We start from the raw sequence: 23,050 nt of genomic DNA on the forward strand, positions 1-23,050 counted from the left end.
AAGAAGGGGTAAGAAGAGGCTTCCGGATCGTGGTATGGAAAAAAGGAAGCATAAGGTTCTCTCTACTGGACCTAAGCAAGCGCCTTTTAATGAAGACATGAAGGCTTTTGTGGCACAGGTGTTTGAGCAGAGTTTCTCTGGAATGGAACAGCGGCTACAAAAACAGATGGCTGAGATATTTGAGCAAATGAGGACAAAGCTTAAAGATTCACGGAAGGAAGCAAGCGTTGAAGTTGAGCTTGGAGAGCCTTCAGCGAAGAATCCTTCACCGAAGAAGCCGTCACCGAAGAAGCCTTCAACGAGCCAGCCACCATTGAGTAGGTCCACACGTGGGGTAAAGAAACACTAGTCTTCACCACTCTCTTAAATGTTTGCATGTCTGTTTGTCTTAATGTCATCTATGATATCGGCCTGAATTTTGTGGTGTTTTATAAGGTCTCGGTTTGTAAGTGTGCTTGGTGTGTTAGACTCCTTGGTTTGTAAGTGTGCTTGGTGTGTTAAGACTCCTTGGTTTGTAAGCGTGTACTTTGAAATTTATGTAAAATGTTGGTAGAGTGGAAAGTAGTGTAATAACATTGATATAGAGATTTGGTTTTGATTCCTATTCTTACATTAAAAGCAATGTTTTTAAACCCGACCCGGACACTGAACCGGACGACTTACCGGGTCGTTGGGTCACTGGGTCGACCGCGGGTGAACCGCGGGTTAATAAATGAATTAATTTTATTATATAATAATATATATATGCTATGAAAATAAATATATAAAAACTAAAGTTTAATATTTTCTAAATGTTTTTTAAAACATAAAATAATAGTTTGGATATGTATACACTTATGTTTAAAAAGTATTTAACAATTACTTAACTTTAGTTTTTATATTTTTTATTTTCATTTGACATGTAAAATATCAAAAAAATAGTTTAGACTATTTAAAATTTTCTGTAACAAAGTAAGAGTTATGACATCTAAAAAAATCAAGATATAAAACTCACAAATATTTAAATATCTAATGTGAATAATAAATTAACTTCAAATTCAAAATAAACGAAAAGTAAAAGATCATTGTAATAAATTGTTAGTAACAGAAATAAACTAACGCCAAATCACATCAACTAATTTTGGTTCTCACTATCATCGTTTACTTCATTTTTTTAGGTGACATAGTGAAAAATCTTCATCAAAATCTAAAAATCACAATTATAAAACTGAAAAGGGAAAACCTAACTTTTTTTTTTCGTCAGCATCTAACTTTTTTATTGAAAACTTAGAATATAAAACTATCATCGTTTACTTCATTTTTTTAGGTGACATAGTGAAAAATCTTCATCAAAATCTAAAAATCACAATTATAAAACTGAAAAGGGAAAACCTAACTTTTTTTTTTCGTCAGCATCTAACTTTTTTATTGAAAACTTAGAATATAAAAAATAATCTAAAAATTAAAAAAAAAAGTAAAAGTTATTTATTGGTTCAACCGGTGGTTCAACCGGTATCGGGTTCTGGATTTTAGTGGGTTTTTGCGGGTTTGTACGGATTTTTGCGGGTTTCTAAATATTGGGTTTTTCATAAAACCCAAACCGGATTTTTTCTGAGTCACCGGGTTTACCGGTTCAACCGCGGGTCCGGGTCGGGTTTCAAAACACTGATTAAAAGCATTAATTGATAACGCGAAAGTCTTGGTGTTAACTTGTGAAACGGACTCGCCGAACAATAACCTCGTACCAGCTGTACGGTACGGACGAATGTACTTGCGTTGGTGCCAATAATAGTCTTCTTCCATAACTTCTTGGCCAAAAGAAAAAAAAGGACATAAAAGGCAGATACATATCTCTAAAATAAATGAATCGTTAGAAACTATTTCGAAGAAGAAGGAATATTTGAAATACCCAACAAATAAGAAAAGAGCTTTTAATCACTCTCAAGTCTCAAACATACAAGAAGTCAGATTTTACCAAAAAAAAACATGCAAGAAGTAAGAACACACACTAAATGACAAATCGTGTTCTAAAACCCTGGACCGGACCGGCTAATTAAATCTCGATCAAAACCATTGAACCGGATCGAACCATCAACCTGAAAAAGATCGGTTACCGCTTGAAAACAATATTCTGGGAGAAAATAAAGGGTTAGAAAGGAGCGTTTTGATTCGACAAGTGGGAGGTGCAAGTGCAACGACATTAAACCCTAAACTTTAAAGATCTTCCCATAAAATTTATTCCTCTCTATCTGAAAATAAAACCTCTTCATAATCTGAAAAGTTTTATTATTTTATTTAAGAATTAACACTAATAAATTATGTTTAGTTGAATATTCTCCCTTTAAGCCCTCTTTGAATCTCTCTCATGTTCTGTCTAAAATCTTTCAAACGGAGACAGATATATATAGACAGAGAGAGAGATCAGTGGAGATGACAATGGTTGTTCCAAAAGAAGGGTTCGTAGTAAAGGCGAAAGAATCTATTTCTTCATCTCCATCAGAGTCTCCTCTTCGTCTCCAGCCTCAGTTTCCTGACTTGACGATTCCTGTTAAAGTTAGTTCCTTTTCTGTTTGTTTCCTCTGTTCCAGTCTCTCTGCTTTGCTTCCCTGAGTTTGAACAATATGTGTTGTGTTATGTCGGAAACAAACTATTGTGTGATATGCTGTAGCCTATATCTATATGTTGTGTTTTTACTATTCTTATAAAGTGAGTTTCCTTTTTTGTTTCCTCTGTTTTGCTTCCGTGAGTTCTGACAGTATATGTTGTGTTCTGTCTGAAACCCTTGTGTGCTATGCTATATCTTTTTTTTTTTTTTTTTTTTGAAAAGAGTTTTTAATTTATTCACTTCAAAAACCTTTGTACAAGCTATGCTATATCTCTTTGTTGATTCAGGAGTTCTTCAAGTCTAGGGAAGCTCGGGAGTTTCTTAGTGGGGCTTTAGCTGGAGCCATGACCAAAGCTGTTCTTGCTCCCCTTGAGACAATAAGGTTTCTGTATACTCTTAACACTTGTCGTCTCCTACTTTGATGTTTTGTCTGAACTGCATTGTTCTGTGTGAAATATTGCAGGACAAGGATGATTGTTGGTGTTGGATCAAAGACCATTCCAGGCAGCTTTCTTGAAATAGTACAGAAGCAAGGATGGGTAGGTCTTTGGGCAGGCAACGAGATCAACATGATTCGAATCGTTCCAACGCAAGCCATCGAGTTAAGCACCTTTGAGTGTGTAAAGCGTGTGATGACCTCAGCGCAAGAGAAGCTGAAGAAGATTGAGAAGGAAAAGATTGAAGTTTTCGGTGTTAGTTTCAGCCCTTCTATATCCTGGATCTCTCCCGTTGCTGTGGCTGGTGCAGCTGCAGGTATCGCCAGTACGCTCGTTTGCCATCCACTAGAAGTCATCAAGGATAGATTGACCGTGAGCCCTGAGCTTTATCCGAGCCTACGCGTCGCAGTACCGAGGATTTTGAGAGACGATGGGATCCGCGGCTTCTACGCAGGTTTAGGACCGACATTGGTCGGGATGCTTCCTTACAGCACATGTTATTACTTCATGTACGACACAATGAAGACCACCTACTGCAAGTCCAAGAACAAGAAGGCTTTAAACCGTCCAGAGATGCTTCTTCTTGGAGCTCTAGCCGGTAAATTAAGAGTTTCTTTTACATTATTTCGGGTTTAGTTCTCATTGAGTTGTGAATGGTTGTCAGGTCTAACGGCAAGCACCATTAGCTTCCCGTTGGAAGTGGCGCGGAAGAGGTTGATGGTGGGAGCTCTCAAGGGGGAGTGTCCACCAAACATGGCTGCGGCGATAGCGGAAGTAGTGAAGGAAAGAGGAGTGATGGGACTGTACAGAGGATGGGGAGCAAGTTGTTTGAAGGTCATGCCGTCTTCAGGTATCACTTGGGTCTTCTATGAAGCTTGGAAAGATATTTTACTCGCCTCCAACACTAAACCACTTCTATAATGACGAAATTTTTAGATTTACCATTGTTTCTTGAAGCTAGCTATTATCACATTTTTCAAAGTTTTGATTCTCATTAGTAAGAAGCTGAGTTCTTTTTTTATATAAGGCTAAACATTTTCTCTATGTTCTTCACAGTTTAATGAAAGAGCAAATCAATTTTAACCGTTCACATAATACACACAATCACACTTATATTCATAGTTACAAACACATATGCACACAAGTACTTTCAGATATATATATTTTATTTTTCTAATTGCAACCCAAAGTGTCTAACCTTGTGTTCCTTCTTCTGAGGCTTCACTCTCTGCAGCAATGAAACATCAAAAAGTTCAGACCATTAGACACACACACAAACTAATATTGACAGCAACAGACCTTCACCAAACAGCTGTTCGAATCTAGCTACTATGTGTTTCCCATATGTGTACTTCCTCAAACTCTGGAGATGAATCTTCATCCTCTGCACCAGAACCTCCCTTTGCTGATCTTTACTGATCTCCAAGACTTTCTGGACCACGTAATTTGCGTACTGATCTTTCATCATCGCCTGCGCAATAAGATTAAAAAATGTGTTACAGTCAAAGTCCAGTGTGGTTTCAAAACCTGTGTTCTTACCAGCAAGTGATCGTCTTCCTCTGATTTTCCCATTATCTCCTCAATCAGCAACTCTCTCTCGGTACCATCACCATGTTCCAAACACTTCTCCACAACGTTGGATGCGTACTTGTGCTGACTCATCTGAACAACATTCCCTGTCAGCTTCTCAATGATCTTTCTCCTCTCATCAGGCTTCCCTCTCTCCAAGACATGCTACAAGAGACAAGACAAAGATTAAGAACAACACCCGAGGCATGCATTGATCACTGAGTTAACCATATACCTGAGTGGCATAGTTCCCATACTGATCATGAGCAAGAGCAAAAGCAGATTCCAAGATTTCATCGATTACACAACGAGTCTCCTCACCATCTGAGCAATGCTCTAAGATTCTCTAAAACACAAACACAAATAGAGTGAATATTTTCAAGTAGGCACACAAGAGACACTCAGAAAGACTTACTCTTACCTGGATGACTCTGCATCCATAAGGGTGAGTAGAAAGAGTGGCAACTTGACCGCGGAAAGCTGCAATAACGAATCCAATCCTATCCGCAGGCATGCTCTCTATACACTTTTGGATAACATGGTTTCCGTTTTGGTCTCTAACACACTTCATTACATTCCCATCTAGCTCACGTATCAGTTCCGTCTTTTGGTCAACATCTATCACTTCAAGGGCCTTATCAATAAGGCACAAACCATTTACTTCAGATACTCACATTGACATGGGGAAACTAATATTTACTTATTTTACCTTTTGTATCACACGACATCCATACATTTGCAAGCTTAGAGAAACCATCTGGCCAGCAAGCTGCTTCACAAGTTCCTCCCTCTGAGCTGGAGTTCCATGTTCTATGAACTGAACAAAAACATCACTATTTTATCAACAAACTTATGATTTGACAAGACAAAACTTTCCAACTCAGACAGAAGAAGTGGCTCACTTTTTGGATAACATAGTTTCCAAATACATCAGTCATCAATTTTGAAGCTTGTGGAAGAACCTCACTGAAGACAGATGCTTTCTCCTCATCAGAACAGTGCTCCAACTTCTGTTGTATAAACCGGCTTCCATGCTGATCCACACTGAAGTTAAGAAAGATAAGTGTTCAGTGTTCTAGGTCTACACTAAACGATTTTTTCTAGAAACCGGTCTAGGTGTTCAATAAATTGGTCTAGACAATACCAGCCTAATCAATAATCCTCTATAAAGCTCCTAATTACCACCTAGCCATTTTTCAAACATACCCTTATTCATAATCAAAGAAAACGATAGATATCAGAATATAAACACTACCTGAATTCAACAACACGCCCTGCAATATCAGACAGCTCGAGTTTACGAGCATTTGGAGACTTGAGTTCATCAAGAAAAGAATGTCTTTTATAATCATCAACGTTGCCTCCTTGCCATCCACCAGGGTAGATCTCTGTGCTCCTACTCGGTCCTTGTTGATGATACCTTGTTTCACTTCGTCTTCCAAATTGGCTCATCATCCCACCACCAACCGGTGAGGATGGCATCACTGGACTAGCAAGAGGTGATCCTGTATACTGCGGCATGACTCTCACACCAGGCGGCACTGCAAAGTAGTTTCCCACGTGCCGCGGACTATGCAATCCAAAACTTGGACTCAATGGATTGATGTGAGGTTCATGATTGGCCATAAAGCCAGTAGCAGAGTCAGCGCTGCTCTGGAAGGAAGGAGAATACGCATCTGCTTGAGGCTGTTGGTAGTATTGCCACTGAAAAGGATCCACAAGAGAAGGAGTGTTATGTCCTCCTCCAGGGAGAAGCCTAGCGTTGTTGTTGTATCCTGAAGAAGTTGGTGAGATGTCATATGGCATAGGAACAGCCCCTTCACGAGACAGGTACCCACTGTAATTATACTGCGGGAGGTACATACCCGAGGACTGATTGTAAAATGGGCTCAGAGATGTCATGTATGCTGATGTCGATGTATACGTAGGAGTAGTTGCAATCTTTGGTAAGTTATGCATCATTTGTTGTGGAGGAGAAGTAGCTTGAACCTGATATGATGGAGGTGGCATTCTCCTTCCTTGAGAGTGTTGTTGTTTCTCTTGGTTCCTCATGGAGGATGGAGAAGCACCAAAGAGAGATAGATTAATATTGGTTCTCTCATTCTGTGCATCAGTAGAATTTTGTGAGGCTAAAGTATCTTCACTAGGAATAGCATCCATGGAGAGAGAACTAATGTCAGACTCATGTAATCTTCTTGTGCTTTCTGAAGCTATACTAGAGGAAATGGCATGGATGTCTTCTGCCGAGTGAGGCCGCTTAAACACACAAGAAAGTGTAAGAGAAGTGAAACTTAATATCTATTTAAGTAACAATCAAGCAGAGAACCGTGTACCTGAATCAAATTAGCGAAAGAAGCATAAGGCTGTTGTTCAACCAGTGAGCCCTCATCCTCAGGCTCCTCTCTATGCGTTGAAAGGGATCTTCTAGAGGAATGCAAGGAAGATCTTATCCCCATACCATCCCAAGAGGCTGTTGTACTCAACAAGTGCTGATTCTCCCGTGAGATTAAGGGAGGAGGGAGTCTTGGATTCAAGGTGATGTTGGACAAATAGTAAGCTACATAAGTAGGATCCCTACGTATCTCTTCTTCAGAGTCATAACTCTCAATAGCCTTGCTTAAAACTTCAGAGCTACTACTACCTTCCTGTTGCTTCAACAGATTCCTAAGAGCTGCAAATGAACCTTCCACGCTAGGCGGCGCGCTTCCACTCCTACTAGGGATATGATCACCACCAGCACTACCACTATCTAACCTGTTTCTTTTCATAAGGAAGGCTAAATCTTCAACAATCATATCTTGTGAACCAAATCTAGAAGCCTGTTGCCAATTCTTCATATGATGATCACCTTCCACCATTCTTATAGCGCTCTTCGTCGTCGTCATACTTTCTACATCAACAAGAAGTTTCATAATTTTTCAGACAAGGTTAATTTTTGAAACAAGCAAAGCTGAAACCATAGTCCATAAGAGAATTAAATTTAAGAACTTTAAATTATGATCCTTGTCCAAAATACATTTTTCTCTGAGTCCCTATGTAATCGACCGCATATGAATGAAACATAACCATCAAGGATTGAACCTTTTTCAGACAAGATTTTCCCATTACATAAAGCTAAGAACTAAGTCAACCCTAAACCCATCAGCAAAGACACACAAGGATCATTAAAAGACGCCATACCATCAACCTCGTTACAAAACTGTTAACCGTATCCCAAGTCTATGATCCGATATCAAAAGTAGAAGACTTCACTTTTTTATCATTTTTATTTATTCATAAAACTAGCTTCTTGCATGACTTGTGGAAGATGGAGAGAAGAAGAAGAAGCAGAGTTTAAGAACCTGATGGCTGATGGTGATAGTTAAACCTCCATGAAAGTGTTTTTCTCGAGAGATAGAAAACTAAAACACTGAGAAAAGTTTACCCCAATGTCTGCTTCGAGTCATTCAAGTCAAGACTGTTTTTCTCTTTTCTCACGGCCATTATTGGTATTTTGTAAAATCTAATTTTATTCCTAATTTCTTTTTTAAAAACAAAATATCGAATCACGATGAGGTCCTTCTATCTGTCTAATGACTGAAACACCCCTACATGGTTCTTTGATGATATCGGTAAAGTAAGTTCTTTTTCGTCATTTCACATTCCGGTGACTAGGTTTGCCACGTGTTTGACACTTCTTCTAAATGAAAGAGATACGTTAACATGGCTCTGTCTCTGTTGCCTGTTGCTCCCACCACCAAACCCACGAACCTTTTTTTTAAGGTTGTGATTGGTAAACACTAGAGTAAATAGGTAGAAATAAAGTAGCGTAAATGGGAGCAAAAGTTACAGAGTAAACAAATAATAAAGTTAAATATAAAAGTCACATCTGGCGTTATATTGATTTACTTCGAGATAACCATGAGGGAAAATATAAGTTACTTTCCCTTTGATTAAACAGTGATCAGAGTAAATAAATTTAAAAACTATTAAAATCTTTTTCATCTGATTGGTTTATACAGTAGCTGAACTGAGAGTAAAACTTATTTAGCCAATATATTATCGCTATTGTTGACATAAAATCATACCCTAAGTTTATTTAGAATCACGAAAAGAAAGTATCAAGAGTCTTTTTCTACGAGATGTATATTTTTACAAGTTTTTTTTTTTTTTTCAGATTTCATAAATTATAAAATGTTCATTTTAAGTTCTTAACATGATGGAAAATAAAGAAACAAAAGTCCTCTAATGACATATCGAAGACTTTGTCCAAAAACACTGAAAGTGATAGAAGAAGACACTTTTGTATCATCACCATCATACCATTCAGTCTCCCATCAACAAGACAACATTGGATTCTTTTGTATGTGATTACATCCTAACAACAACAATGAAAAATGGTCCCTTAACAGTGAATCTATCCCCAAAAGCTAACAGATTTAAGTGTCATTAGTTCAACTAGAAAACACACAGTCAAAACAGTTTAGAAGTCACATGACCAATCAAGTTTTAAAACTAAACTAAAATTGCATCTTGTAGTTTCAAGTCTAAGAGAATTACTGCCAGATTCCCATGTTTAAAAAAAAATAAAATAATCAACTGTCCTTGTATTTGAAACCTTAATGGAAATCCAGTGAGACCAATGGAACACACAATCACAAATCACTTCATTGATATGTCTACAAAAAGTAGAGAGCAGTTGACAAGACTGAATATGGAATCATTTGTGTTATTCATCATTTATTATTATTATTATTATCAACAAGAAGGGAAAAGAACTGGAGATGGGTGTCTCTGAAGCTTCCCACCAGAAAAGCTGAGTTTTTTCATCTTCTCTTCACACCACAGAAGCTGCTCTTTACTGATCCTCCCCATCCTCACAACCCTTGTTGCTAGTTTGATGTCAATGGCTGCAAACAAAAGCTGAACACCTTCCCATGTCTGAGGCCAAGACTTCTTTCTCAGCCCTTTTGTTTTCTTCGAAAGTTCCTTAGCTTTCACCCTCTTCTGCATGTGTTTTTTAACAAAGATTCAGATACCAAAGAAGCATGCATGCACATTGTGTCTAAAGACATTACCTTTTCAATAGATGACTGAACCAGTTGCAAAGGGGTTGTAGAATTTAAATGGCCATTGTTCTTTTTCTTCTTATCCATTTTCAAGAAAACGTTGAAAGTAAGGATCGAGCTCTCAATGATTCTGATGAGATCATCAGCTAGGACCATGTAGTCTGAATCTTTCTCCATCTCCTTCTTATCCAACCCTGAGATATTTGAAAAATGATCAACCTAAAGCGTTACTACTTCACATTAGAGAGGTTAGGAACTCACCTTGAATCTTGGGAGCTTGAAGAAGCCTAGGCATTGCGTTCCTACCACGAGCATAAAGCTCAGCTCTCGACCCATGCTGCTCAAACGGCTCGTTCTCTATATACCTCTGCAGCAAGACCAAGAACTGCTGAAACTGCTGCGCGGTGTGGTTGTAGCAAGTCACTGCTTCCGGTTGGCAAGAGATCAAGTGGCTAAGCTGAGTGTACTGACAGTGAAGCGCCTCCCAAGTGAGGCAGAGCTGAGCAACGTAAGCCGTCTCGAGATCTTGACAAGGATCCGTCTCCGTTGTCTGCTCTATACCTTCTTCCTCCTCCTCCTCCTCCTCATCAGGAACATCCGTTTTCTTGAGAGAAAGACATCGAAAAGGCGATGAGAGCTTCTTCTTGGATGCTGACGGAGTTGAAGGACTTGGAGCGATTTCTTTGAGCTGGCGAGAGGTTAAGCGATCGAAGAAGAGCATACGCTCGCAATACTTTTCGTAGACAGCGTCAAAGCCACCCCACCATTGAAGTCCCTCAGCGACCACATCTCTCCAGACGCTTGAACAGTTTTCTTCTTCTCCTTCATCTTCGCCTAGATAAGATTCTTGTTCCTCTTCCTCGTCTTCTTCGGGTATCAAGACCATGAAACTGTTTCTCCTTAGCTCCTTGATCCTTCTCTTGACCTCGTTGGTGATGAAATCATCGTCTTCCTCGTCTTCTACCTCGTCTGCTTTTCCTGAATCTGTCACACCAGTTGCAGTGTTGTCACTCCTTGCTTGTTCTTGCTCCTTCTCTAGGTTTGGCTTCCGTGACTTTCGAAATCTCCTCACTTTCAAGAAATCCATGGAGTGTATGTGCTTAAATCTTTAGATCTACTTTGCATGAACAGAGAGAGAGATGGTAATGGTGTGTTTCTCTTCAGACACAAACTGAGTTTTGAACCCTTTCTTAGGAATCAGAGAATCAACCACAGATGCATGAATCTAGGAAAGATCTCACAGAATCATAACCCCTAGAGAAGCAGAGACACAGAACAGAAGATGAAACACTTCAGATTCGGATTCCTCTCTCTCTCTCTCTCTTTAGCTGATAACACTCAAAGCATTATCTGCTAAACACCAACAAATCAGTGCACTGAGACTACACTGATGAGAAAGTGTGAGAGAGAGAAAAAGAAAGAGAACAACCTTGCAAGAGAGAGAGAGAGAGAGAGAGAGAGAGAGAGACAGAAAGCTTTTGTTTTATGTATTTCTTGGGGAAGAGGGAGCACAGTATAAATGTGAGATACTTATAATTAAAGTTTGATTTCAAATTTTATTTTCTTCTTTTTTAAATCCTTTCCTCAAAAATTTCCATTTTCAGGTCTAAGAAATTTGAAAACCCCTGACCGAGAGGTTCCCTGCATTGACCCTTCTTTTTCATTGGTCCAAATTGTCTTTTACTTTCCTAAAAAGGTGTTTTTCTTTTATTGTTAATATATGGAAATCTAAATTTGAAAATATTTTTTTTTTGGTTTGGTTTGAGAAAGTAGAAGGGAGCAGAAACTTAATAAGTGAGGGGGGCATTGGGTTAAAGAGTACAGAGAATATTGTCAGAAAAGCCGCGAAATCTGTTGTCCTTCCATTTGCTCACACTTGCCGAAAAGACCAATTTAGCCCTCCTCCACATCTATATCTACGAGCTTGTCTTATTGCAGGTTCTGTCATGAAACATATGGGCCTTTCGAAATATTGGGCTTTTATTTTTTACTCTTCTATCTCTATTCTCTACCGATTCTTTTAGCTTACAAAATTAACTAAAACATCAATTTCATGTTTACTTACTACATAACAGATAGATCATATAAACTTCGTCTGAGTGTTGTGGAAAACATATTTAGAAAGCATTATTTAGAAGGTTAAGTGTATAAGACCAATTTTCTTGAGCTTACAAAATTGGCTAAAACATCATTTTCATGTTAACTTACTACATACCAGATAGATCATATAAACTTCGACTGAGTAATGTGGAAAACAGATTTAGAAACCATTATTCAGAATGTTAAGTATATATAACAAGTGTATGAAATTTGTAAGACCAATCTAATTTACTGTACAATCTCTCGTTGAATATTATAAAAACTTGTTACAAATTCAACGCACCAAAGAACAAATCGAGATGATTTACAATAATACAATAAAAATTAGGAAATGTGATACTATACAGAGAGCCTTTTGTGTACACATATGTAGTAGCAATATCATCCAACAAGGGAGCCAAAACCATGAGAGCTCTTCTGATCCAAAGACAGATTCAAGAAATGCTGGTCTTACCCAAAAGCCAGAGAAAGAACCACATTTTGATCCCGAAAATAGTATGAAGAGTACTTCTATCAAGTGTAAACCCAGACACTGTGATTCCTGCTTTGTTGTTCGCAAAGTAGTTCAGCAAAATCCAATGTGAATAAGATATGAGATTTGGTGTCTATGTACCTGAGTTGTCATTTTTTAAAAGAACTTATTTTATTTAGTAAATATTTTAGAAATATCTCATTCTGCATAAAACACATGTTATTACATAATTACATATTAATATTTGCTTTGATCCGTAGAGTTAGTATATTTTGATTTTTCGGACCAAATCGAAACGATTGAACCAAAATTTACCGTACTTTGTGCCCACTCGACTTCTTAGTTGGACTTGCTAGTCTTGTTAGATTAAGTTATCTTTTTGGTATAAAACACAATTGGTTGTCCTTTCGAATCTAAGTCCAGTTTACGGTTTGGTCGACTGGGATTGGATTCAACCGACATCAGGTAGCATGTGGTCATAGTGGATCAATGGGATCATTTGGCCTTTTTGTTTTTGTCTGTGTTTTTATTTTCATCTGCTACATCGTCTCTTGTCTCTCTCAGACTCTCACGCTAAGCTCTGCTTACAAAATTGACAAAAACATGATTTCCATATTAACTTTAATTAGAAAATCACATATATAACAGAGATACAAATGCATGAACTTTGTAAGAACCAATCTCATTTCTGTATGATCTCTCGTTAAACATATGAAAACTTGTTACAAAATAAGATGATTTACAATAATAAAAATAAAAATCAGTAAATATTATATTTTTACAGAAAGCCTCTTATGCAAGTAGCAATATCATCCAACAAAGGAGCCAAAACTCTGATCAAAAGAATGATTCAAGAGATGCCAATGGTCTTACCCAAAAGCCAAAGAACAAGCGACATTTCAATACCGAATATTGTATGAAGAGTACTTCTATCAAGTGTAAACCCAAACACCGTGATTCCTGCTTTATTGTTCTCGAAGTAGTTCACTGCAATATCCAACAATGAGTAATAATTAGATTACTAGAGGTGTGAAAAAGATTTGTGTGTATGCATAGGCATATATATATATATATATATATATATATATATGTTACCTAGAGCTTGTCGTTTTTGGAATGATATAGTGCTATAAGCATAAGCAGGGATGAGATTATTGTTATCAAAATCATCTTCTTCGTCTCCATAATCCTCACTGTCGTCCGTATCTCCAGTATCAACATCTTTTGAAGAGAACCCGTGTCCACTTTCTCTATCAACTAACCTTGGACTCCCTCCTTCCACTGTCTCAAAGGATTCTATTGTTGCGCATACATGCCACTTGGCGGCAAGGCAAGTCACCGCCTGAGCCTTGTGTGTGATCTTTGAGGCACTTCGTAGTAGAATGAGCAGCGCAGTGACCAGCGTCACTGAACATAGCTGAGATGATCACAAACCAAAAAAAAAAACTTCATCAAGATTCATCAAGATCCAATAGAAAGTGAAACAAAAACAAAAAACTTACTGCGAGTTCTCCAGTTTTGTAGATATTCAATTCAGCATGGGCCTTAGTGGTAATAAGCAGAGAGTAAAACTGACTTCCAGTGACAAGAATCAATGACAACAAAATGAATGTCCTGAATCGGTGGCTGATGATTCTCAGGTGACGTCTGATGCGGAGATGTTCAGACAAGATGGTACCAACATCTGAATCCATTTGGAAAACCTGAGCAAAGTCTTGGAGCCTGAGGATTTGAAGATGGCAGATGAGACGGAAGAGGACACAAACTAGGAAGATCACGGTAGTACGGTAGAGCCACGAGCAGATCTCCATCAGACAAGCGACTGTATCACTCAGGAGAACGTTACCGAGGAATGGAATCCGAGAAGCGCCTGAAGCGTACCACCATATCTTGTATGCGCTCGTCGCTAAGACACAAGGCGTGACGAAGTAGGAGAGAATCTTAAGCGATCTCTGCATAACAAAAGAGTTGAGAGATTATAGAACACAACTATACACATGGGGCTATGTGCTAATTCATATAAACAAAAGCAAAATAAAAAACACTTAATACTTGTGAAGCAAGTAAACAAAGAGGGTTTTCAAGATTCATACTAGGTCATTGTTTACACCACCATTTTAATATTTACCAAGATTTATACAGAAAAACCACAGATTCAAATTTTCAGACACTTATAGGAAGAACCCATATTCAAATTGGACACAACAAGGAACAAAGCCGATCCTGGTCAAAAATCGAATGAAACATTAGTTTTGGCCTCCAGAAATTTAAAAAAAAAACTTTTATACATAGATTTTAAAGCTTCTAAACTATGTAAAGAATTTTTATAATAAAATTCATTTTGAAATGTTTAAAATTCATTTAAAAAATGTTTAAAATTCATTTAAAAATGTTTATGGCTCCTAAATCTTAGGACGGGTCTTGAAACCAATCAAGAATTGGAAACTTGGAATTGGAAACGATCAAAAGAAAGAACAAAACTCACGTTGAGCTGATTGGTGTAGCCTTGGCGAACAGTCTCACTCTCGTGCCAAAGCTTATCGAAGAAGAGGAACCGTCGGAGACCATACTTGCTGACGAATCTCGAGAGACAGAGGAAAGAAAGGGAAGCAAAGCTGCTGAGAGAAAGCTGAACCACGGAATCATACGGCCTCGAGTGATGGCTGTCGCAGTCAGCGCAAGCGATCACGAAGTGAGACGTGGCCGGGACCACGAGCGTGAAGACGACGAACATGGACCAAGACAGAACCGCCGTCCAAGGGCTCGACTGATCCACGCACATCCATCTCAGGTATTTCCGGAAACTCTGGAGCTCGTCCTGCGCGTGAGAGACGCAGCGCGTGAACTTGTTTTCACGGTTAATGAGCGGCTCTCGCCTTCCTCCTCTGTCTCCTCCTGCTGCGGTTCCGATGTCGATGTCCGCCATGGACGAGAGGGGAGAGAGAGGTTCTCTGTTTTTGTTTTTGGATATTATTGATGACGCGGTTGGATGAACAAGGCTAGAGAATCAGGGATATAGCTAAAAATTGTTAAGGTTATTTATGATTGATGTTAACGCGGCCTTTGACAACCAACCATATACAGATACAAACTAACAGTTGTAATAAACCAATTACTATGAATGTTGTTACTTTGAAGATGATGTTTATGTCTTTTTGTATAACCTTATTTCTTAACGTGCTTGTTTTTTTTGTTTTTGTTTTATTATGCCTTCGGGTTTATGTTGTATAAGTGATTGTTTATGTGTTTCTATAAGGCTGACTTTTGTTTTACAATCTAACAAAAAGAAATGTATTTATGTTTTCATTAAACAAAAAGAAATGTCGATGTGTGTTCATGAGAAAATCCTGATTTGACAATCACGGGGCATTGCTGATATTTTTCCCTAGGATTTTTTGAAATTTTTTTCACAGAAAGTTTTTTTATTTTTATTTCCTATAATCTATTGGATTTTTTAATTTTTTAGAAATAAAACAATTTCTGATCAAATTTTTCATTACCATATAAAAATGAAAAGCTTAATAGCATGCAACTTAATGTAGGACGTGTTTTTTAACAGGTTTTAGTTGATTACTGATTAAACTGTTCTCCACTCCTATACAACGAATTATATAACTTGTTCATAGATGATTAATTTGAATCATAAACAATAAATCGTTATTAGTTATTATGTCTAACAAACTTGATCTAATCAATGAATTTATTCACATAATTGTCAACATTTCTTAGTTTTTTTATTAATCGAATACCTTTGTCTTATGGATTATAGTTCTAATCATTATCATTTATCGGGGGAAAAAGTACGTGACAGTGAAAAAGTATTAGAAAAACATGAAGAGTTGCAAAGCATACAACAAGATGATGGATAGTGTGAACAAACAGGCTGTAGGATGTCGACATGTAATGTTTAAAATTTAGGCCACATATTACGCAAATCACCGTACATACGGCGCCACGTATGTTGGTAAGGAGCTTATAATTACCACTAAATTAATTTGACATTCTTAACAAAGAAACATAATATATTAATTAGATCAACTGAACTCGTAAACTCTTAATTTGTTCTCTTAACTTTTAATGATACGAATCTTATATATTAAAACATAAGCCACAACCTTGATTCATGTGTGATTTTTTTTAAAAAAAGACCTAATGAACATATTTCTAAAAATTCATGTTACATTTAATCTCTAATCTTATCATTTAAATTTTCGGTTTACCAAGAAATTTTATTGGGCTATCAATAATTGGATTTAAACAATAGATGATCCATTGAATTTATAGATAATATAAATTAAATAGATATAATTTAATGTTGTAATATTATACTTCCATATGCTTATTATTTAAATATTTGTCGATGTTAACTTTTAAAATTATATAGATTTTTTTTAAATAACAAAAATCATATTATCTAACAATGATTAATCTTTACTACCTTAAACCAATGAAAACAAATTTTAAACTATATAGTTTATTTTAAACATTAAACAAAAACTAAATGTTTAATTATTTACTCGATAATATAAATCTATGAAAGAAAAATTTTAATTTTTTAAAAACTTTCTAAATTTGTGAAATGTTAAAATATCTTTGAATATGACAATAAAACAATATTTTACTAATATTTATATATATAGTTACGATTTTAATAATGAAATAATACTCCGAATATGTATATATAGAAGAAGATATAAATACATATGAAAATTTAATATTCAATGAAAAAAAATATTGTAAACTTATTATGTTTTAAAAATTGATAGACACATATATGTATTATAATATATATCAATTTACAATAGAAAACAAAATGTTTATATAAAAATAAATGAAAACAAAAATCCGCGCGGTTGCGCGGATCGAGATCTAGTTAAAGATTAATTAAGAATTCTAGTTCCCGGCGGCATGTCTTAATAATAAGTCGAAGGATAATGGAACCTATACTTTCAATGTCCCTATCTTAAAATGAATATAATAAATGGATCATAAAATAATATTTTGCAATTTTTAAAAAAATTAAAATTGTATTCAACCTGAAAAACGAAAATTCAGATCTGATTACAAGTTCGATTTGAACAAAATTTTCCAAGTCATATTACATTCACAACTTTGCCAATTCACTAAACTCGGCAGGTTCCGACAATCAGCTTTTAAAATCCTTAAGGAATCGGTTACCGTTTTCAACCATTGACGAGTTTCTCAAAAAAATGAGGTTCTTCTCATTTCCTCGGATGCCGGAATTTTCCTAGTCGTCTTTAGAATAGCTAGTTCCGATGAACTCTTTGAAGCTTATAATCATCAATGTCATTGAAGTACTAGACAAACAATAAAAGAGATGGATTCAAGTAACCCTTACCGAGAAGAGCTCCAAGAAACCAAGCTGTATGCTCGCCCATGCTTGCCGCGACACCAAAACCGGGCCTGGCCGTAGCACCACACGCTGTCCGGAAACATCTCTAGCGACCTAGCCATAAGCCGCAAATATTTCATTCATGGGCTTGCTTTATGATTGCTTGTGACATTGCAAATAGCTATCCATTCACGTCTGTGTACTGGAAAAATAAAATATTTTTTTTTAGAAATTAAAAAGAAAAATAAATAATTATTAATTTTGTTAATATTCTCAAATAATTAATTTATTAATTTTGTTAAATTTCAATTTATTCATAATTAGTTTTCTTGAAATAAATAGATTGCGTATATCCATCAATTGTTAAACATGTTGAACAGTTTTTTTTTTGAAGAAAAAGATTTCATGTATAATTCTTAATACTAGTATGTAAACTATTTTATTTTTGATTATTTTCATGGGTATATCTGATACAAAAGTTTGAACAGAACACACGAAAATGAATCATATCATATATCAAGTTTCACAGTAAATTGGAATCAGCAGCTGAAACGCATCATAATTAAAAAATGGATAATTTACCAAAAAAAAAATAAAAAATGGACGAGAGTATGTAAATATGAATATAGCCCTGTTCGTTTGGTTGCCGCAGGTTTCAGCGTCAGCGGCGGCAGCAGCGTCAATGAAGACAGTTGTTGTTCGTTTCGCAGACGCTGACGCTGCCGCTGACGCTGACGCTGCCGCATATTATATCACGACGGCAGGTTTTATCGGCGTCAGTCGCAGGACGCGGCATTCGGACGCGGCGTTCGCACGCGGCGTCAGACGCAGCTTCCTGCGTCAACGAAATGAACAAGAGTTGACGCAAAATGTTGACGCTGCCGCTGCCGCCGGCGGCAACCAAACGAACAGCCCTTATGTGGTTTAAACTTTGGTTTATAAGATTTGATTGGTCTTCTAGATTTGATTGGTTTAAAAAAAAAGATTGGTAATCTCTTTTACTTATTTTTTCTTCGATATTTCTATAGCAAATAAGTCGTATTAGCAACCAGCAATGATCCCTAACCTCCCAACGTATGTATTTGAACCTAAAACTCGTAAGTCGTAACCAACTCCCAACTCCCACAAAATTGAAAAAAGTATGGCAAAGGCTGAGATGGTAGAAGATGTAATCTTGTGACTAAACAATACTATAACTTTCAAGTGAAAGAGTAGAAACGGGCGGGCATAAGCTTTAATGGGCTGACATCATTTCTGTCACAAAAATGCAAGCCATGCTCGGAACACGCAGGCCAAACTAAATTGTGTTCAGAAGTTTGTCAGAACTCAGAACTCAGAACGTCATAGCTTAGTTAGGCCTGGGCATTTTAACCCGGATCCGAAGACCCAAACCGGAACCGATCCGAAAATACCCGACCCGGAACCGGACCAAAAATTTACAAGTACCTTTTGGGTCTAAATTGTTTTTTACCCGAAAGAACCGGAACCGAAAAGGAACCGACCCGAATAGATCCGGACCAGAAAAGAACCGACCCGAATATACCCGACTCAATAAGAACCGATTTGTACCTGAATTAAAACATGTATATCTAAAACTATGATGTTTTTGTGTTCTATTTTATATATATTATTTTATGGTTTAGTTGAAATATCTTTTGTTAACAACATTTGTTATTATTTTTTAATATTTTTAAAGTAATATAAAGCTTTAAAATGTAAAATTTAGAGTTTTAAAATGTTTTATTTTAATTATTAATAGTTTCATTTAAGTTGTTTTGTAAAATTTTAGATATATATGACAAATATTCAACTAAAGTTGATGGAATTGAGTATATCATGTCCTTTTCAGATCCTAAATACCCGAACCCGATATGGACCCGAAAAATTACGGGTATTTTATGGGTATTTTAATTATAGATCTGAACCGACCCGGACCCGAGAAGAACCAACCAGAACCCGAACCGAAAATTTCTAAGTACCTATTGGGTCTAAATATTTAGGACGCGAAAAGACCCGAACCCGACCCGAACGCCCAGGCTATGACATATATCTTTGATGGTTTCGACAAGAAAGAATAGATCATTTCTGGTTTGTGAAATATGAGATGATGATCTAGCATATTAGCTATAGTTTCCACGAGAAAATAGATCGCTTAGCCAAAAACAAATGAACTATTTCGAAAGTTTGAGATAAAGCTATTATGTAAGAACCCAAAAGATTCGAACCTGCACCATACCATTATGAGAGACTCACTCTCGGCCCCCTCAATTTTCGAAAGGTTACAACAGTAATGGAACATTGTAGACTATTTCGAAATTCTTATATTTGGACCAGAATCCGAACCCTAAAAAAGAAAGCGAAAGCGACTTAAGAGTTGAGACAGGTTCATGTAATAAATATTGGGAGTAAAGAACAAGACATCATCACTTCTTAAAATTCCACAATATCTTTCAAGATTTTCCATTACAAGCCTTGCCCGTGTAAAAATAAAAACAAAAGCTTGGTCTTTCTTCAAATACAAAGATTCACTGTCTGAATCCGTGGCAGAGAAGCAAAGTAGATACCAATTTTAGGACAACTCGCCCAGCAAATTTTAATCAAATGGTCAAACATACACAGCGAACTCTACCACCCAACAGCATTTACAGATCAACATCATCTCAGCCACCAACCTTTAACCTAAAGATTTGGCCATTTACGCATTGACCATACCTAGGCCACCTCTCTGTTGCTCAAAATTCAAACGCGGATTGGGTACACGAAATGTAAAGCCTTTATTGCCTTCCTGCTGCACCTAAAAAGATGAATGAAACACTTCAGAGGGCTTAGCAATTTACAATGAATATTGAATATTCCAACTTATTTCTTTAAACCACCTAATTAGGTAGCAAAGGAGCTTCACCATCCTTGTTTCTTCAAGCTTATGAAACCGTTCAGATCTTCTATGTCCCTCATAGATTACTTCCATTTCATAGCCAAACTCAGATCACAAGAAGCACTAAAAGGCTTACCTCTAGAATAAAACCATAATTTTTATCAAGATCAAAGACAAACAAGTGCCTATGTTACACATAAAATGTATTTATGAAAATGCAGCTTCATACTCCAAACCATCCATAAGCACATCAGTGATAGATACTCTATAAATTCTAAAACTTTGGATTTTGAATCATTAAGAATCATCAGCAGCTATATAAGTGTTACATATAACAAAGGTTTGATCTTTATAAGAAACAGACAAGTGAACATACAGATCTGGTTCTTACAATAACAGATCTTAACACAAACTCTCTCTCTCTCCCTATCACTTCTTCATCATCTTTTCTCAAAAGATCAAAGACGTAGATCGGTGCAGTGGAGATCGTCTGCGACTGCGAATAAGTCAACGCCATCCAACGGCGGAAAATTAAGATCAAATGTAAACGGCCGCGAAGACGACGAAGCTATGTCGTCTCCGTCGTCAACAACCGACGACGAAGAATCGCAGTCGCTGCGGCAATCCTCCGGAGCGACCGGCGGAGTCCTCGGATATCTCTTGGTCGCAGGTAACGGTTTCGCCACCGAAGAAGAAGCTGGTCTCACTCCGCTACACGACTTAACGGTGCTGCTCATGGTGCTACTCGCCGGCCGACTGATGATAATAACCTCCTGCTCTCCGGCGTATAACCGGTGGTCCATAAAGGGATCGATCTGGTTCCGATGATTGAGCGGTTGGAGAGGAGAGGAAGGAGAGCAGTCGATTTGGAAGTTGGTTTTGGCCTTTGGACCACGGAGGTTACGAGCGGCTGCGTCGTAGGCGCGTGCGGCCTCCTCGGCGGAGTCGAACGTGCCGAGCCAGACTCGGGATTTTTTCAAGGGGTCACGGATCTCGGCGGCGAAACGGCCCCAAGGTCTCTTCCTAACGCCTCTGTACCTCGGCTCCTTCACAGATCCGTGAAGGGCTGGTGGAACGACGGAAGAGCCTCTCCCTTTCCTCATGGTGAAGAAAGGTGGGAGAACCAGAAGTAGTAATGTGATTGAGAAGAGATCTGTGTGTGAAGTTGATGAAGATGGAGGAAAGGTGAGGAATAGTTTATTTTCTTCTGCATAAAGCTATTTAATTTTTTTTATTTATTTATATAGTTTCTTTCAAAATTTACTCAAAAAACATTGTTTTTTATTATTATTTATTATGGTTGAAATAGTTTTTCCTTTATGACGTATTAGTTTCCAAACTCCGATTCTATTTTCCTTTTACTTTTGACTTTTATTCGATTATTGAATATAACAATTTAATTATTTTCGGTTTATTACAGAACTTGAAAGACTTTAAAAGAGTTCACAGGAGATATGTCTCGAAATGCGAAGAAATTAAAGCAAAAGAGGGTAAGCACTTGCTCTCTGTCTTGACTCTGACCACAATACGTATAAAATAAAAATAATCCTCTTTGTTTATTATTATTATTAATTTATTATACTAATCGCATATCGACTCAACGCATAATGACCAAGACATCCTTATCTACTTTATTTTATTTTTGAATTAATAATATACTACGATATTCCTCGAAATTATTAATTTATTTAAGTGAGTTCTTCTGCGTCTTGGGACCCTACACGAAAACGAGACAAGCTTATCGTCATCAACTCATCATCACCTCCCCTCTCCCGTGGAAAAGTAAATGCTGTTGAGGAAATGCATCAATGCAGAAAACACAGAATCGTTGTTCGTATAAACTCAATTACTTCTAAATAAGAACATACATTTAAACAAAAATATCAACTTGCTCACCTTTTATCAAAAACTAGTTTCATAATTGTAATGACCCCAACCCCAAACTATCCCCAAAGGCCAACTTGTTTTTTTTTTAAAAGAAAGAAAGAAAGAGAGAGAGAGAGAGAGAGAAAGAAAGAGAGAGAGAAGAGGAAGGGAGAAAGCTTACCTGAGTTGCCACCGGAGCCACCGCGCCTCGAGACCACGTTGAGCTCGTCACCACCGTCCGCTGCAGCTTAGAATCGCCGGAAACCGCCATGCAGTTAAGCTTAGTTTCGTCCGTTTAGTAATTCGACAATAACTTTCTAACCGTGATGAATCTCGTGAATCCAAGACCACCATCGTGTTACTCTCGACGAGACGAAGCCGTAGCCGCCGACCGCGCCTCAATCGGAGTCCGGACAAAGCCGTACGCGCCCCCGCAAGTTTCGTCGACTTCGCGCGTGTCGTTCACGCGCCGCCGCCGGAAATCGTCGCCGCCGCCTTCGCCGCTGGTAAGCTCCGCCGTCGCCGCCGGTGACCGACACCGGTGACTCGCCGGCGACTCGGTCAACTCGGCCGAGTCAACCCGGTGAGTCAACTCGGTTGACTCGGTAAACCGGTGGATTGACTGGTTTGACCGGTTTAAATTGATTTCGGTTCGGTTAGGGTAAACCGGTCGGTTTAGTCAAATCGATTTCTGGTCAAAGCTTGACCGGGTTGACTTTGACCAGCGGGTTGACTTTTCCGCAAAC

The 23,050-nt window shown here is 37.6% G+C and overlaps 5 protein-coding genes across 11 annotated transcripts; 1 reads left to right on the top strand and 4 right to left on the bottom strand.

The window, feature by feature from the left end:
- The first annotated feature begins 2,210 nt into the window (after positions 1-2,210).
- LOC106336353 (probable mitochondrial adenine nucleotide transporter BTL1) lies at positions 2,211-4,044 on the top strand. Its single transcript, XM_013775164.1, has 4 exons — positions 2,211-2,532; positions 2,872-2,966; positions 3,048-3,619; positions 3,686-4,044. The coding sequence occupies exons 1-4, from the start codon at positions 2,410-2,412 to the stop codon at positions 3,940-3,942; spliced, it is 1,047 nt and encodes a 348-aa protein (XP_013630618.1). The 5' UTR covers positions 2,211-2,409; the 3' UTR covers positions 3,943-4,044.
- Positions 4,045-4,056: 12 nt separating this feature from the next.
- Positions 4,057-8,061, bottom strand: LOC106336351 (pumilio homolog 5-like). Of its 7 annotated transcripts, none has more exons than XM_013775162.1 (10): positions 7,932-8,061; positions 6,924-7,480; positions 6,809-6,846; positions 5,846-6,763; positions 5,493-5,634; positions 5,300-5,407; positions 5,006-5,224; positions 4,826-4,936; positions 4,561-4,755; positions 4,057-4,492 (listed from the first exon to the last, which is right to left on the bottom strand). In XM_013775162.1, exons 2-10 carry the CDS (start codon positions 7,473-7,475, stop codon positions 4,283-4,285), a joined length of 2,493 nt encoding a protein of 830 aa, XP_013630616.1. In that variant the 5' UTR covers positions 7,476-7,480; positions 7,932-8,061; the 3' UTR covers positions 4,057-4,282. The 7 variants fall into 7 exon arrangements, with proteins under 7 accessions (XP_013630616.1, XP_013630617.1, XP_013630614.1 ...); XM_013775163.1 differs by having other exon boundaries at positions 5,846-6,365; positions 6,456-6,846; XM_013775160.1 differs by having other exon boundaries at positions 4,057-4,249; positions 4,321-4,492; positions 5,012-5,224; positions 5,846-6,846.
- A 1,153-nt stretch (positions 8,062-9,214) lies between these two features.
- Positions 9,215-11,102, bottom strand: LOC106329313. Its single transcript, XM_013767953.1, has 3 exons — positions 9,900-11,102; positions 9,648-9,832; positions 9,215-9,576 (listed from the first exon to the last, which is right to left on the bottom strand). The coding sequence occupies exons 1-3, from the start codon at positions 10,723-10,725 to the stop codon at positions 9,328-9,330; spliced, it is 1,260 nt and encodes a 419-aa protein (XP_013623407.1). The 5' UTR covers positions 10,726-11,102; the 3' UTR covers positions 9,215-9,327.
- A 1,727-nt stretch (positions 11,103-12,829) lies between these two features.
- Positions 12,830-15,434, bottom strand: LOC106328929. Its single transcript, XM_013767471.1, has 4 exons — positions 14,696-15,434; positions 13,713-14,162; positions 13,306-13,627; positions 12,830-13,197 (listed from the first exon to the last, which is right to left on the bottom strand). The coding sequence occupies exons 1-4, from the start codon at positions 15,134-15,136 to the stop codon at positions 13,061-13,063; spliced, it is 1,350 nt and encodes a 449-aa protein (XP_013622925.1). The 5' UTR covers positions 15,137-15,434; the 3' UTR covers positions 12,830-13,060.
- A 5,143-nt stretch (positions 15,435-20,577) lies between these two features.
- Positions 20,578-21,657, bottom strand: LOC106328982 (ethylene-responsive transcription factor 7-like). Its single transcript, XM_013767539.1, has one exon. The coding sequence runs from the start codon at positions 21,539-21,541 to the stop codon at positions 20,897-20,899; it is 645 nt and encodes a 214-aa protein (XP_013622993.1). The 5' UTR covers positions 21,542-21,657; the 3' UTR covers positions 20,578-20,896.
- Between the last annotated feature and the right edge of the window lie 1,393 nt (positions 21,658-23,050).

Source organism: Brassica oleracea, chromosome C3 (genome assembly GCF_000695525.1).
Source record: "Brassica oleracea var. oleracea cultivar TO1000 chromosome C3, BOL, whole genome shotgun sequence".
In the NCBI taxonomy this organism is placed as follows: Eukaryota; Viridiplantae; Streptophyta; class Magnoliopsida; order Brassicales; family Brassicaceae; genus Brassica; species Brassica oleracea.